This window comes from Bipolaris sorokiniana (assembly GCF_000338995.1).
Source record: "Bipolaris sorokiniana ND90Pr unplaced genomic scaffold COCSAscaffold_8, whole genome shotgun sequence".
Lineage (NCBI taxonomy): Eukaryota > Fungi > Ascomycota > Dothideomycetes > Pleosporales > Pleosporaceae > Bipolaris > Bipolaris sorokiniana.
The window spans coordinates 762,672-775,063 of record NW_006911902.1 but is presented as its reverse complement, the minus strand read 5'-3'; the positions used below and the strand labels follow the sequence as shown (position 1 = coordinate 775,063).

Genomic DNA, 12,392 nt, shown 5'->3' with positions numbered 1-12,392 from the left:
TCGGGGTTAATGTGGGCGAAAGAACCGGACGCCGTTTGATATATCAGGTATGCGGTCGTCCTACGATAGTAGTAGTCACTCACGAAAGCACAGTGAAATGCAAGTAGATAGGTCCGACAAGAAAGTAACAAGAAAATTGCAGCCATTCATAGCCGCACAGAACCAGCTTCCATTTTTGGGCAAAAACAAAGGCCTTTCTCCCCCAAATTCACGGCAGCGCCGCCAACTGTAATGCCTCATCCAGCTATTCACAAGGCTTATTGTACATATCTTTCTCTCCAAACATCCACCTGCTTCCTATGGTATCATGTCCCACCACAACTGAACTCTTTTACTCATGTTCATGCCATTCTATGATTGTACATCCACGCTCTCGCTCGCTTGTGCGTGTCCCTGGTTCATATCCTGATCCTTATTGGGTAAAATGAGCTCCTCCTTTTGCTCATCATCCACGAACTTCCTCTCGCTCACATGCTCGCCTTCCTTAGGCGCCACCCACACGTTTGTTGTGTTCTTCTTTTGACCCGGCTCATGCTTGTACAAACAACGGGGGTTCAGGCAAGGGTTAAACTTACACATAATCGAACTGTGGCCGTACTTGCAGCCCTCGACTGTGCAGTCAGCACCGTTGTGACACGGCTTCGCCGTTGGATGCTTATACGGGCACGATGATGGATCGCGGCAGTTGGGCCAGAAAGCGCACTCCTGCTCCGACTGGTACTTTTGTCTTTGCGCGGGCGAGGGGTGCTTGCCAACACACTTTTTGTTCTTGCAAGCCGCTCCGTAGTCGCAGGTATCGTTCATGTCGACGGTAATGCCCGGCATGGCAGCAGGAGACTGATGAACAAACGGGCAGTCGGGGTTCGTGCATCGCAGGTTAAATTTACACATGGTTGATGATGGTTCGGGGCGTCCTGAGGGCAATTCAACGTCCATGCCGCTGCCATTCTCTCCGGAGGGACCGTCTGCCATGGTCTCATCCTCACCTTCTTTCTTAAAAGGCTTGGCGTTCGGGTTCATGCCCCTGCCGCCCCGGTCTATGCGTTGGTGCAACGGCTTCTTAGATCCATTGCGGTTGTTCTGGTTGAAGTTGGGGTTGACAAAAGCTGTCGGAGCGCCGCCTGAGAAGATCTGCTGCATCATCTGCGCCTGCTGCTCGTACATTTGCATGAGGGCCATCTGTTGTTGCGGGTTCAATCCGATGCCGTTCATGTTGTTTTGACCGCCCATTGGGTTCATGGGCATACCTGGCATTCCGCCCATGGGCATACCGTTCATGTTGTTCTGGCCCATGTTGACGTTGGCATTTCCCATGCCCCGACCGTTTGCCATCGCTTCGAGACCACGACCAATGTTCTGACCTCGCGGCCCCTTTGGTGGATCGCGGGCATGTGCGTTCACTCGACCAACACCACCACCGGCGCCACGCACGCGATGCAGGGCTGAATCGTTGTTGCGATCCATGTTTTTGTTAAGCTGGTTGAGCATGCGGCCACCGCGTGCTGAGCGTCCTGCCTGGGCTCCGCTGCCGTTGCGCATTGCTTTGGGGCCTGTGGGACTGGTAACTGTTAGTTGCATCAATAGCTCGTGGTGAGGTGTGTACATACATTGTGCCTTGTCCCTCCGATACGCCTTCCATATCTGTATCTTGGCCAGCAGTTACGTGGTCGTTGGATGTGCTGTCCATTTGACTCTCGATCGACTGCGCAACCTGTCCGTTGCCGCTGGTCGACTGTCGGAGATAATCGATTTGCTCGAATAACCACTGCGCAAACTGTTGTGTCTCTGTGTTCTCCGGGCCCAGATCTAGCAGGTCATTCGATAGTTCGGCGGCGACCTGCGCTTCATTCTTATCGTTGGCCAGCATCAGCAGAATATACTCAAAGAGCGTCGTGTCGTCGCCGCCCGTTGTCCATCCAAACTCGGCGAGCTTGGGCTGGACAACCTGCTGCAGTTGCATCGCCAGCGGCGAGTCGGTCGCAAAGTCGGCGGCCATGGTGGAGGATGCGGGTGATGATGGAAAGGTGGCTGTCGCGTAGATTTGACGTTGCGCGGCGGCGGAAAACAGAGGGTGCGACGGATGAAACGACGCGACTTTCTTCGCCGATAGCTCGCGCTGGGGGCTTGTGAGATGGTCGTTACAAAAGTGTCGTCAGTCGTCAAGGAGAATTGCGCGTGAAGTGCAGGCTAGGGGCTTGGTGGTGTGGGGATGAGAGTAAATGTTTGGGAGCGTTTGCGGTCAAGTTCTGCGCAGTCAAGCTCGGCACTTGCCGCCCAGCTACTAGCGTCTGGCTATTGTGCAGCGCGTCAGTCACCCCAGAATCTTCGTCGTTGTCAACGCTGCTTACACATGACATATCACACTCGCCACTTAATGATCTCATATCGATATATGTGCATATGCTCCAGAAATACAAAACACTACGTATCAGGTATCAACATAATGTGTATTCACCACACGGGCATATATCACGCTGGTGGCCAGCATACCGAAGTCCGACCTCATATCCGTTCTTGCCGTCGGTCACCAGGGGTGGATGAAAACGTCGGTATTACTATCCTTGAACGCTGTATCCACTCACAAATTTACATGCAGTGACTTGTAAAATTATCTTTGTTTTTGAAATTAATTACTGACAGCTACAAACCTACTCACACGTCCGGTGGCAGGCCTTTTGAGCGCCCTTCCTCCATGCACTGGTTCTCTTCCATTCGCCGCATGTGCTGTTCACGCATCTCATCTGTGATCCTAATACCGGTACCTCCGGTTCGGCGGTCCAGGAGCTCATCTTGAGTGGCTACGCTGACTTGTTGCGAAGACTTTTCACTGCGCTTTTTTCGACTCCTGGAGCTGTGCATATTACGAAGACGTTGACTTTTTGATCCAGTTTCGTCCGATCCGTTGGGTGACTGCTCGATGTAGCCTTCTGCGTTGAACGATGCCCGGCCTGAAGGACGGGACCAGCTCTTTGGCACGACAGATGCAAGCATTGGGCAGCAGCCAATCATCACAGCTGGCGAAGCATCAGTATGGTTTAGACAAGGCAAGAAGCATCCCTCACCTGTTGAGCACTCCACAATCGTCCATAGGGTAAGCCATTTCGGATCTGGTGACTTCGGCTTCCCATCCTGGCCAACCTGAACAATGCGAATAGTCGAAAAGAGTATACAAACAAAACCAGAAGCGAAGAGGAGTCCACATCCAATCTTCTTCGCTTTCTCCATCTGGAGATTCCAGATGAGTCTTATGGGCAGGAACATGACTTCGAGATACGTCAGTGTGCATACTCGACCAGAACAGAAGTTGGGAAACTCGACAACATACCCATAAGATTAGTCAGTGTGTCGACCGCGTATGCGTAGTAAAGGTTTGCTGTCTGACGCCGCGTCTCCCCAAGCGATAGACACTGTTTCCCTTCTTCAAAGAACGCCTTCGTATCGTTGCATGCCAGGCCTGGACCTGTTATGATACAAGTTGCCCAAGTCTGAACCAATGTCAGCCATGCTCACACCAGAGTCTTTCTCATTGGAGTCTTACCACGATGCAAAATACCAATATTCCCCACCAGACCCATAGGTATGTCCTGGGCATCCCGGCGAGCAGCTTCTTATAGAGCGCCAACAGTGAAAACTTGACAAACCAAAGACATGTCCAATACTCCATGCCACTTTGCCACATGACTTCAGATGTAAATCTGAGATCTGCCGCCATCGTTGGCCATGGCACAACCTGGCCTGCTGCCAGCGCTTGAAGCTTGAAGAAGGTGGGCGTAATCACTATGTAGAGAATGGTAAAGGCGAGATAGGCCAGGAAAGCAATTCCAAGCAAGACATCCTGCGCTTCAATCGGCCTTCTTCGCCATATCTGGACCGCAACACGTATTGCAAAAACAGTCGAGGTGGTGCCGAGCATGGCATAGTCGCTTCGGAGGAGATCATGTTGCGAGATCCAATCCGCACCCGTCGACATGGTGGATACAGGCTCAAAGGGGGTCGGGTGTGGGCCCGGCCCTAAAGATCACAACAAGCACAAAAATCTCTAGAGCGCATGCGGCATGCCTCTGTTGTCTGGTGATGTGGCGCGGGGAAGCGGTTCAGCGCGAGTAATCTGTCGAAGATGGCCGCGGAAGTTAGGATTGCAGATACAAAGCCCTGGGGGCAGCCACTTTACAAACAATACTGCTAAACCCAGTCGTAGCTCGAACGGGGCCCATATGTAGCTTTCGGAGGGATCCGCAGGCCTGTAAGACGCATGGAATCCAGTGCATGGGGCCATGCACGTGTCTGCCGAAAGGAGGACTCGAAGAAAGTCGATTGACGATATCCGCAGGGCTGGTAGTCGGGGCCGCGCCCCTGGATTTGTGCAACTTCACCTGTTCGTCTACCACCACGCTGAGCGCTCCCACGGTGAAGTGCAGCGTACTCTGTTTGTGCACGCAAGACGTTGCAACATGTGTAGGATGCACGTTCACGACGGGGTTTATTACTCCATGGGCTGGTGCGCACCAGGGCGGCTGCCTGTCAGGACGCCTTAAAAAACTTTAGCGCCTGTGCTCGCGCATTTCGTTCCTTTTTGCGACATGACTCTAGACCCGCGTTGCTCTCAAAATCACTGCAATTGGTCGATCGCAATACCCCTACTCGTCATGTTCTTTAGTATTGCCTCCTGCTAGATATACTTAGAGTGTGGTACGCCCCTAGAAACGCTCACCATTTGCGTTCGGCGAAGCAAGCCACAGCGGGGCTAGGCCCATCTGTTCGCTGATTGTTGGCTTGCTCAGCGCGAGCATATCGTGTACTCTGCCAATACGATAAAGAACAAGTACGTGCGCCCAGCTGTCATTGGAGCGAAGGCGTCTAGCCGGCGCAGTGGCGTTGATGTTTCGGGCAAACGTCCTGATGGCGAACATGCAGAGCGGTTCGGCATGGCTGCTCTAATATCCACCTGCACACGCCACCTTGGGATTGTCGTATTGTTGAAGGAAACCCCCCGTTGTTTGTAGTCGGTGGCGTTTTGGCACGGCATTACTATCGACAGGGTATAAGCCTCTAGTCTGAACACTATCAAACCTGTGCGGTGCTATTCGCGAATGCACCGGCCGACTTCTCTCTCACGCCCCGGCACGGCACCATGTTCCCGTCGGACGAGCACGCTTCTGACAGTGTACTTATGTAACTTACGGACAAGATGGCCAAAAGTATATTAACCAGGTGGCTTCCTGTGTCTTACTTAGTTTCTGACCCGGATTCTCGGTACCTACCCCGGACCCGCTGACCTTAATTATGAGACTCCCTCTTCCCGCGGCCTTTTCGGGTCTGTCTATAATAGCAGGTGCGCTGGCAAGCGCCTTTGAGCCCCCCAACTTCAATGTAGCCAAGGCGCTCCTAGTCAAAGGGATCAATGTCACAGCTATCCCTGGTCTGGCAGAGCTAGTCGACGCATCTTCGCCCGCCGCCTGCTCAACAGCTGTGAGTGTGCTTAGGCGATCATCGTAGCTTGCTTAGATCATAAGCTAATGGCATACGTACCTAGTGTTCCACTCTTGAACGCACTTTCGGCAACAGCAGTGTGCTCGCACAGGGAAGCTCAGCATACAGCGACTTTACTGGCGATTACTGGGCGGCGCAGCAAGTCGCAGTCAACCCATTTTGCATATTCAAACCCAGCGATGCTTCACAGGTAGCAGCCGTTGTCTTGCTATCTCGGTTCACCCAATGTCCTATTGCAGTGAAAGGAGGAGGGCATGCTGCGTTCGCTGGAGGATCGAGTATTGAAGGCGGCATCACAATTGCGCTTGAGAAGCTCAATAAAAAGTCCATGTCGCCGGATTATAGTGTAGCTTCCATTGGGCCAGGTAATACTTGGGGCGATGTATACCCATGGATTGAGCAGTATGGGCGAGAAGTCATTGGGGGTAGGGTACGTTTCTAAATGCCTTTTCACTGTCTTCCCCGTCTTCATTTCGTTGAAGAGATCCCGAATGTCTGACAATGATTAGATATCCTCGGTCGGCGTTTCTGGATTGACCCTTGGAGGAGGGATCTCTCACTATTCCAACGCCTACGGATGGGCTTGTGATAACGTTGAATCGTTCGAAGTAGTAACAGCATCGGGCGAAATTGTTACTGCAAGCGCTGAGGAATCTCCCGATCTCTACTGGGCTCTTCGTGGCGGCGGCAACAATTTTGGCATTGTCACAGAGTTCAACATGAGGACGTTCCTTCAAGGTCCCATGTGGGGCGGACAGCGCGCTCATAGCGAAGACCAGTGGGACAAGATGTATCAAGCCTACTACAATTTTGCGATCAATGCCGAAAAAGATACTAAGCAGGCTCAAATTGTCTCATTCGCGCTGCAAAACGGTACGAAAATTGCAGCGGTGGACCTTGAATACTCCGACCCGACTCCGTGGCCTCCCGTTTTCGACGAATGGAAGGCCATTCCAGCAATCTTTGACCAGACCTCGGTTGCCAACATGTCAAAGTTGGCGAACCAGCTTGGCGCGGGCGCTCCTGATGGCATACAGGAGACGTATTGGGACCTCACCTTCAAAGTGGATAAGGACATCTTCAAGACTTTCATTGACATCTTCTTCGACATGGTGCCGGCAATTGCAGACGCCGCCGGCGTCCTACCCGTGCTGTCATTCCAAGCCATTACTGTTCCAGCTATGCGGAAAATGCAACAGAATGGCGGCAACCCGCGGGGCCTCAATCCCGATGACGGTCCCATTTGCATCAGCAACCTTGCTATCATGTGGACAAACATTGCCGATAATACGCGCATCATGGTATTCGCCAATAGCCTGATTGAGCGTCTCATTGCTGAAGCGGACAAGAAGGGGCTCTACAGTGACTTCCTCTATATGAATTATGCATCACCCTACCAAGATGTCATTGCTAGCTATGGGACAGTCAACAAACAGAAGCTGCAAGACATTGCGGCCAATTATGATCCCACGGGTGTCTTCCAGACACTCCAACCTGGTTACTTCAAACTCAATGGAGCGCCATATGGGGCATTCTCTTCTTAGTCCATGTACAACATTTTATTGTGTAATGTATATGTATATTCTGTAGATAGATGTACAAATGTCTATGTGTACGCAGGTGCACAATCACATTGCGTGATTTGCTTTTTCGGAAATTTCTTGTATACGCAACCTGAGAATAGAAGAGACCGTCGTCAAAGATACATATGCGGCACAAGGATGTGTTGTGCTTCCAAATAATAATGCGCCAATGGGAAGGGCCTTATGATAAGGCGTTCCTTCGATGGAAAAGTTGACGTCGACGGAGTGAGGCTGCCAAGAATGTGGTCATAGCGCCTGCCCAAGCGTTTGCTGCAGCTGCCTCCAGGTCTTTTTGTCCGCCTTGGAATCTTCCATCAACACCCACATACCCCAAAGCCGACCACCCGCTTGTTAATCGCAACCTTCGCACCACTTGGACGTATACGCGACACCGATATTCATATTTCAAGCATGTCTCGCGGCGGCGGCACTACGCTCTACGTCACTGGCTTCGGCCACGGAACACGCGCTCGCGACCTTGCCTACGAGTTCGAACGGTATGTCTCCCAACGCCTCGCCCCAACTCGATCGCCCTCGCATCTTCCTCCTCCATCATAACCATCGATCCTGCATCTCCTTGCTGTCCACGCTCCGCTGCTGTTGCGACTGCTCCCTCGCGCGCTCCCGCTTTCTTGCTCGCGTAAGCAGCGCCTGCACCAGGTTTCATCACGCATAAAGCGCCTTCCCGAAGCTATTCTGACAACATTCAAGCTATGGTCGCCTTGTCCGTTGCGACATTCCGGCTCCCCGTTCGGCTTCGTCTAGGCTGTGAGTTGGCCCTCCACCCTAGCCACCTTCCCAGGCTCTAACAGAACAGCAGCTTCGCCTTCGTCGAATACGAGTCTCGCCGGGATGCCGATGATGCGTATCACGAGATGCACAACAAGCGCATCGGCCGCGATGACTTGTTGAAGATTGAGGTATGTTCAGGAGGCTACTACGGACGCAATTGAATCTAACAAGGCACAGTGGGCACGTACTCCTCCCTCGGCATCATGGCGCTTCGACTCAGGACGTGACCGCCCCCGCGGTGAGCGCTCTGAGCGTGGCGGTGACCGAGGCGACCGTTCCGACCGCGGTGATCGTGCAGACCGTGGGGTACGCTCTCCACGCCGTCGCAGCACTTCCCCACGCCGTGAACGCGGTGCATCCCCTCGCAAGGATGACCGCCGCGAGCGCGACTACGACCGTCGTGACCGTGACCGATCAAGGAGCCCTGTTGACGGCGACCGCGAGATGAAGGATGTCCGCGACCGTGAGGACGACCGAGGCGACCGTGATCGTGGCGACCGCGAAGAGAGGCGCGACCGTGAGCGCGAGGCTGAGCCACCTGCTGAACCCCGAAAGAGTGAGACATCCGATGCCCTTGACGACAATCCGGTCTAATCACCATTGCAGTCGAATCTCCTCCGCCTGCGGCTCATGACGACCTGGACGTAGCTGAGTAAGCCATGAGCTGGCAACCCTCCAGCAGGCAGTATCCGGATTACTGCCGCCGTGTGCACAAGGCTAGTATTGACGCGCGTGCTCGAAATTGGTACCTGCACATTGTTTTGTTGAGCGGATAATGGTTTCTGGGATCATGTTTTGTTTCTCCGAGTGGAGGCTAGAGTTACGTCTATGTCCTGCCACGACATTAATGCATTCAGCAGTCGAAAAGCTCGATTCGGATCTTCTTTGGCGAACGGTCACGGCGATTACCATTCGGTTCGGTCTTCTCGCCTTGTTTCGGTCGATCGGTCGACATCGATGCGGTTCGAGTTCCTTGCCTCCTGTACACTATTCGGTCGGTCCGTAGCACCTCGAAGTCTTCCAACCTCACTTTCCCTCTTCGATGCCCCCCCGTTCGATTTCAGCTTCCCGCTATTTCCCGACGCCCTTCCCAAACCCGATGCGAAACATTCGATATTCAAGGTTTGTATACTTTGCGCCTGCTACTAGATAGCCCCATGTTGTTTTGTGACTGTGACTTGTATGGCCTATGTATTGAGCAGCTTGTAAGCTTAGTTTCGTTCAATGTACGCCCGGATTGTTGAGATTTGCCGTGTTCTCGTGACTGTCTGGAGATCTGTGCTTTGCAGGTGCGTTGATGCGTATTTTTGCACAAGACGCCGTGCATCCCGTGTACGCAAAGATTACCGTATTGATGTCGAGTATCTGCACCGTGGCGCATGACAGGGTGCCACGCGCCTTGGAAGGTCGGAGAGGGTTTGCGCTGAGAGGGTGAATGCGGCCCACACTATGACAAAAGTGGCTTAGACTATCCGCCACGCAAGCTCAGCCACCCTCCTTCGTATGCCGCGACAACTGATGTGTGATCAACTCGGCACTCAGGTTCACCTATTATCCGAATTGTCGCTCGTTTTTAATCCATCTTCTATACACCTACACATCGCTCACTCATTTCCTTTCGATTGACATTGTTGTTGACGCCACAACACTGACCGAGACCGCATAGGTGATACAGATAGCCGATCGACGACGGACCAGACATTGCCCAGCTTTGCCGCGGAACGCGTGCAGCGACCTCCTTCTAAGATTTGCCTCTTAACTGGTGGCTCTTTCGCTTTTACACTACAAACTTGACAACTTCTTTCACATACCGCCAACATGTCCAAACCATATGTACGTGTCCTTGCCCTTGGTTTAACGATGGGTGGTCGCCATTCCACTCTACTGTGGCGCACACTGCCGTCGCCACCCCCTGTTTAGCATAACGAGCGCACCATACTAACGCCCGAGGCAGGACCAAGGCGCACCGCCTCAATACCCTCAGAACCCAGCGCCTGTTCACTACGACGCTGGTCCTGCTCCTGGAGGCATGCAACCCTCATACTACAACCAAGGTGACGGTGCCCCTGATTACTACGGCGGAAGCCCGAACCCCTATCAACAAGGCCAACCAGGTCCGCCACAGGGCCAGTACGGTCCTCCTCAAGGACAGTATGGTGGACAGCAGATGCAATACCAACAGGGACCGCCTCCACCAGGTGGATATTACCAGGACAACAGGAGGCATGATGGCGGTGGAGGTGGCGGGCTCTTTGCTGGATTGTGCGCGGGTCTGGCATGTTGTTGTTGTTTGGACTGCTTGTTCTAGGCCTGCGGCCATGAGGGTTCAACACTAGGAACAAGAGTATTAGAATGAGGCAACAGACTGGCCCAAGGTATTCGGGCAGGTCAGAAATGCCGGGCGCATGACGGACGTGATTGCACATGCGCAGGGGCGTTGGGAAGAAGGGGTGAAGACTGGAGGCTTTGTTTTGTTCCGATGGTAATCTATTCGCGACACGATGCCGTGCGGCAATCGCGTAGTCTAATAATCATACGACTCCCAAGATGCGACGAGGCTACTGGCATTGTGATTTACATTGCATCGTGAATGTGCTACAAGAGCAGGAGGTCAGCCTCTCTATCCAAAACTAGCCTGGTCATGTCTAGCCACAGGGCGTGTCGCTTCAGGTATGCGGCATAGACATGGTTGCCCTTGGCTTGGGGCACCCGGGGGACCCCACAGCGGAAACCAAATTGCAGCCGCATCAGCGCTCCAGCTCCAGACTTGACCCTTTGTGAGGAACGCTTGTTCTGAGTTTGGTGCCATTGACGCCGCCGCGCGTTTGGAATCTGTCCCCCGCCCGCTGTGTTTCGTCGGGGTAGATCAGCGGCCGTGTGACCTGTGGGACGGAATCGATCCACCAGCCTAGAAAACAACGCTACCCTTGTCTGCGCCATGCACAAACAAATAAGGAAGCAGCGATCTGCACCCATAAATCATCATCGTCTGGTCTGGTCGGAGGCTGGTCTAGTCTGCGCTTGGACGCTCAGCTGCACTTCTCGTGATTTCTACATATCGACCCAACTCACCACTTCTTCCGCAACCGTACGCACTCCACCGTCGCCAGCCAACACCATGATAATCAGCGGTTCGATTGTCGCCATTGTGTCCCTCCTCCCCACAGTCTGGTCGGCCCCAACAAACTATACCAACAAGCTGCCTACGTGTGGCGCGGTACGATGCATGTCACGCACACGCCGAGCTATGGGCTAATCAAGGCGAACAGAACGAATGTCTCACCGACGGCTACTTTGACGGTTGCGCGCCTGGCAACCTAATCTGTATATGTAACTTGGAGCAAGAAGATGTCGACAGATATGTCAAAACCGTGCAGCCATGCCTCGACGGTGAACCAGGCAAGAAAGCATGCACTCTCGGAGCAGTTGCCAGTAAGTTGTCGATGTGAACCCCCGAGCCTGAACGACTCATCATCTGACTTTGCCATTTTAGACTACAAACAGTTGCTCGTAGACGTTTGTTCCAAGCCTGAGTACGGGAACTTGAACAAGACGGTCTCGTTTGAGCCAGTGCAACTTCCTCCTCGATGAATTTAGTTGCCGATATTCACGACAACACGCTTTATGAGACTGCAGATATCACAGCACGACGCCTACGTAATGGATAATAGACACTCCTTTGATACCCTTTGAACCTTGTCCTTACTTTCTGTTGCTGTTTGATTCTGTACTCTGGCTTTGTAAATGCAATTTGTGGTACATCTTTCCAAGGTGCACTCGACATCCGTCTGCGATATCGGCTTTCCGTATTCCATTTCGCCTTCTGACCTATCTAACGCTGCTATCAATGAATAACGTGTTGGCTATTGAATACTTTTCTATTTCAGCAACAACTTGAGGCTTCCACAATATTACAGCAGTTTAACATGAAAATTAGAGCCGACAACATTCTGCGTGAATACAACCCGCCTCTGGTGGTTCCCTCTCCTTCTTCTTCTTCTTCTTCTTCTTCTTCTTCTTCTTCTTCTTCTTCTTCTCCTTCTTCTTCTTCTTCTTCTTCTTCTCCAAGTCTCGCCGCTGCGACTAAGACATCCTTAGCTGCAGCAAACTCTGTACCTTGCCTTGTAAGATGTTCTTGCGCTTTCAATCCTACAATGCAACTAACCCAGTCAGATATCTAAAAAATGCCAGCAAGTTGCCAGAGACAAATTAACACCTGACAGTGAAGAGCTCAGCTGCGACAGCGCCATTCTAGAGTCGGGCTACTTCCGCTGCGTATGTGCCAAAACACGGTTTCTGGGCCACAACGACTATTTCTCTGCACATTGTGTGTTTCAAGAGTGTAAAGACGACCGTGAAAAGAGAGGTAAGTTTGCAACTACTGCCTTTATAGAGTGGGAAACTAACTCGAGCCTGACATAGCATTTATAAAGCAGTACAAAGACGGTTGCAAACAGATAGGAGAGTCTCTAGCAGACATTCCTGAGGAATGGACCCCGTTTACAAAACCGTATGCATCGAGTTCAT

At 52.5% G+C, this 12,392-nt stretch overlaps 6 protein-coding genes across 6 annotated transcripts; 4 read left to right on the top strand and 2 right to left on the bottom strand.

Moving 5' to 3' along the window:
• Positions 1–112: 112 nt before the first annotated feature.
• Positions 113–2,222, bottom strand: COCSADRAFT_37428 (uncharacterized protein). Its single transcript, XM_007702230.1, has 2 exons — positions 1,608–2,222; positions 113–1,558 (listed from the first exon to the last, which is right to left on the bottom strand). The coding sequence occupies exons 1-2, from the start codon at positions 1,994–1,996 to the stop codon at positions 352–354; spliced, it is 1,596 nt and encodes a 531-aa protein (XP_007700420.1). The 5' UTR covers positions 1,997–2,222; the 3' UTR covers positions 113–351.
• Positions 2,223–2,589: 367 nt separating this feature from the next.
• On the bottom strand, positions 2,590–4,451 carry COCSADRAFT_143905 (uncharacterized protein). Its single transcript, XM_007702516.1, has 4 exons — positions 3,539–4,451; positions 3,326–3,485; positions 3,063–3,263; positions 2,590–3,014 (listed from the first exon to the last, which is right to left on the bottom strand). The coding sequence occupies exons 1-4, from the start codon at positions 3,968–3,970 to the stop codon at positions 2,653–2,655; spliced, it is 1,155 nt and encodes a 384-aa protein (XP_007700706.1). The 5' UTR covers positions 3,971–4,451; the 3' UTR covers positions 2,590–2,652.
• An 810-nt stretch (positions 4,452–5,261) lies between these two features.
• On the top strand, positions 5,262–7,243 carry COCSADRAFT_37426 (uncharacterized protein). Its single transcript, XM_007702229.1, has 3 exons — positions 5,262–5,469; positions 5,534–5,920; positions 6,000–7,243. Exons 1-3 carry the CDS (start codon positions 5,284–5,286, stop codon positions 7,032–7,034), a joined length of 1,608 nt encoding a protein of 535 aa, XP_007700419.1. The 5' UTR covers positions 5,262–5,283; the 3' UTR covers positions 7,035–7,243.
• A 241-nt stretch (positions 7,244–7,484) lies between these two features.
• Positions 7,485–8,521, top strand: COCSADRAFT_171910 (uncharacterized protein; the record flags this gene model as incomplete). The annotated part of the gene is made up of 5 exons (XM_007702515.1): positions 7,485–7,570; positions 7,785–7,841; positions 7,891–7,993; positions 8,043–8,421; positions 8,472–8,521. The coding sequence occupies 5 exons, from the start codon at positions 7,485–7,487 to the stop codon at positions 8,519–8,521; spliced, it is 675 nt and encodes a 224-aa protein (XP_007700705.1).
• An 874-nt stretch (positions 8,522–9,395) lies between these two features.
• Positions 9,396–10,455, top strand: COCSADRAFT_200190 (uncharacterized protein; the record flags this gene model as incomplete). Its single annotated transcript, XM_007702514.1, has 3 exons — positions 9,396–9,698; positions 9,820–10,140; positions 10,423–10,455. The coding sequence occupies exons 1-3, from the start codon at positions 9,684–9,686 to the stop codon at positions 10,453–10,455; spliced, it is 369 nt and encodes a 122-aa protein (XP_007700704.1). The 5' UTR covers positions 9,396–9,683.
• A 528-nt stretch (positions 10,456–10,983) lies between these two features.
• Positions 10,984–11,456, top strand: COCSADRAFT_91341 (uncharacterized protein; the record flags this gene model as incomplete). Its single annotated transcript, XM_007702513.1, has 3 exons — positions 10,984–11,082; positions 11,135–11,297; positions 11,359–11,456. The coding sequence occupies 3 exons, from the start codon at positions 10,984–10,986 to the stop codon at positions 11,454–11,456; spliced, it is 360 nt and encodes a 119-aa protein (XP_007700703.1).
• Positions 11,457–12,392: the final 936 nt, after the last annotated feature.

Coding starts and splice junctions, on each gene's coding strand:
- COCSADRAFT_37426 (XM_007702229.1), top strand. CDS start 5,284: ATGAGACTCCCTCTTCCCGCGGCCTTTTCGGGTCTGTCTATAATAGCA. Junction 5,470..5,533: donor CCGCCGCCTGCTCAACAGCT/GTGAGTGTGCTT, acceptor ATACGTACCTAG/TGTTCCACTCTTGAACGCAC. Junction 5,921..5,999: donor GAGAAGTCATTGGGGGTAGG/GTACGTTTCTAA, acceptor GACAATGATTAG/ATATCCTCGGTCGGCGTTTC.
- COCSADRAFT_37428 (XM_007702230.1), bottom strand. CDS start 1,996: ATGGCCGCCGACTTTGCGACCGACTCGCCGCTGGCGATGCAACTGCAG. Junction 1,559..1,607: donor TCGGAGGGACAAGGCACAAT/GTATGTACACAC, acceptor AACAGTTACCAG/TCCCACAGGCCCCAAAGCAA.
- COCSADRAFT_143905 (XM_007702516.1), bottom strand. CDS start 3,970: ATGTCGACGGGTGCGGATTGGATCTCGCAACATGATCTCCTCCGAAGC. Junction 3,486..3,538: donor TATTGGTATTTTGCATCGTG/GTAAGACTCCAA, acceptor ACATTGGTTCAG/ACTTGGGCAACTTGTATCAT. Junction 3,015..3,062: donor GATTGTGGAGTGCTCAACAG/GTGAGGGATGCT, acceptor ATGCTTCGCCAG/CTGTGATGATTGGCTGCTGC.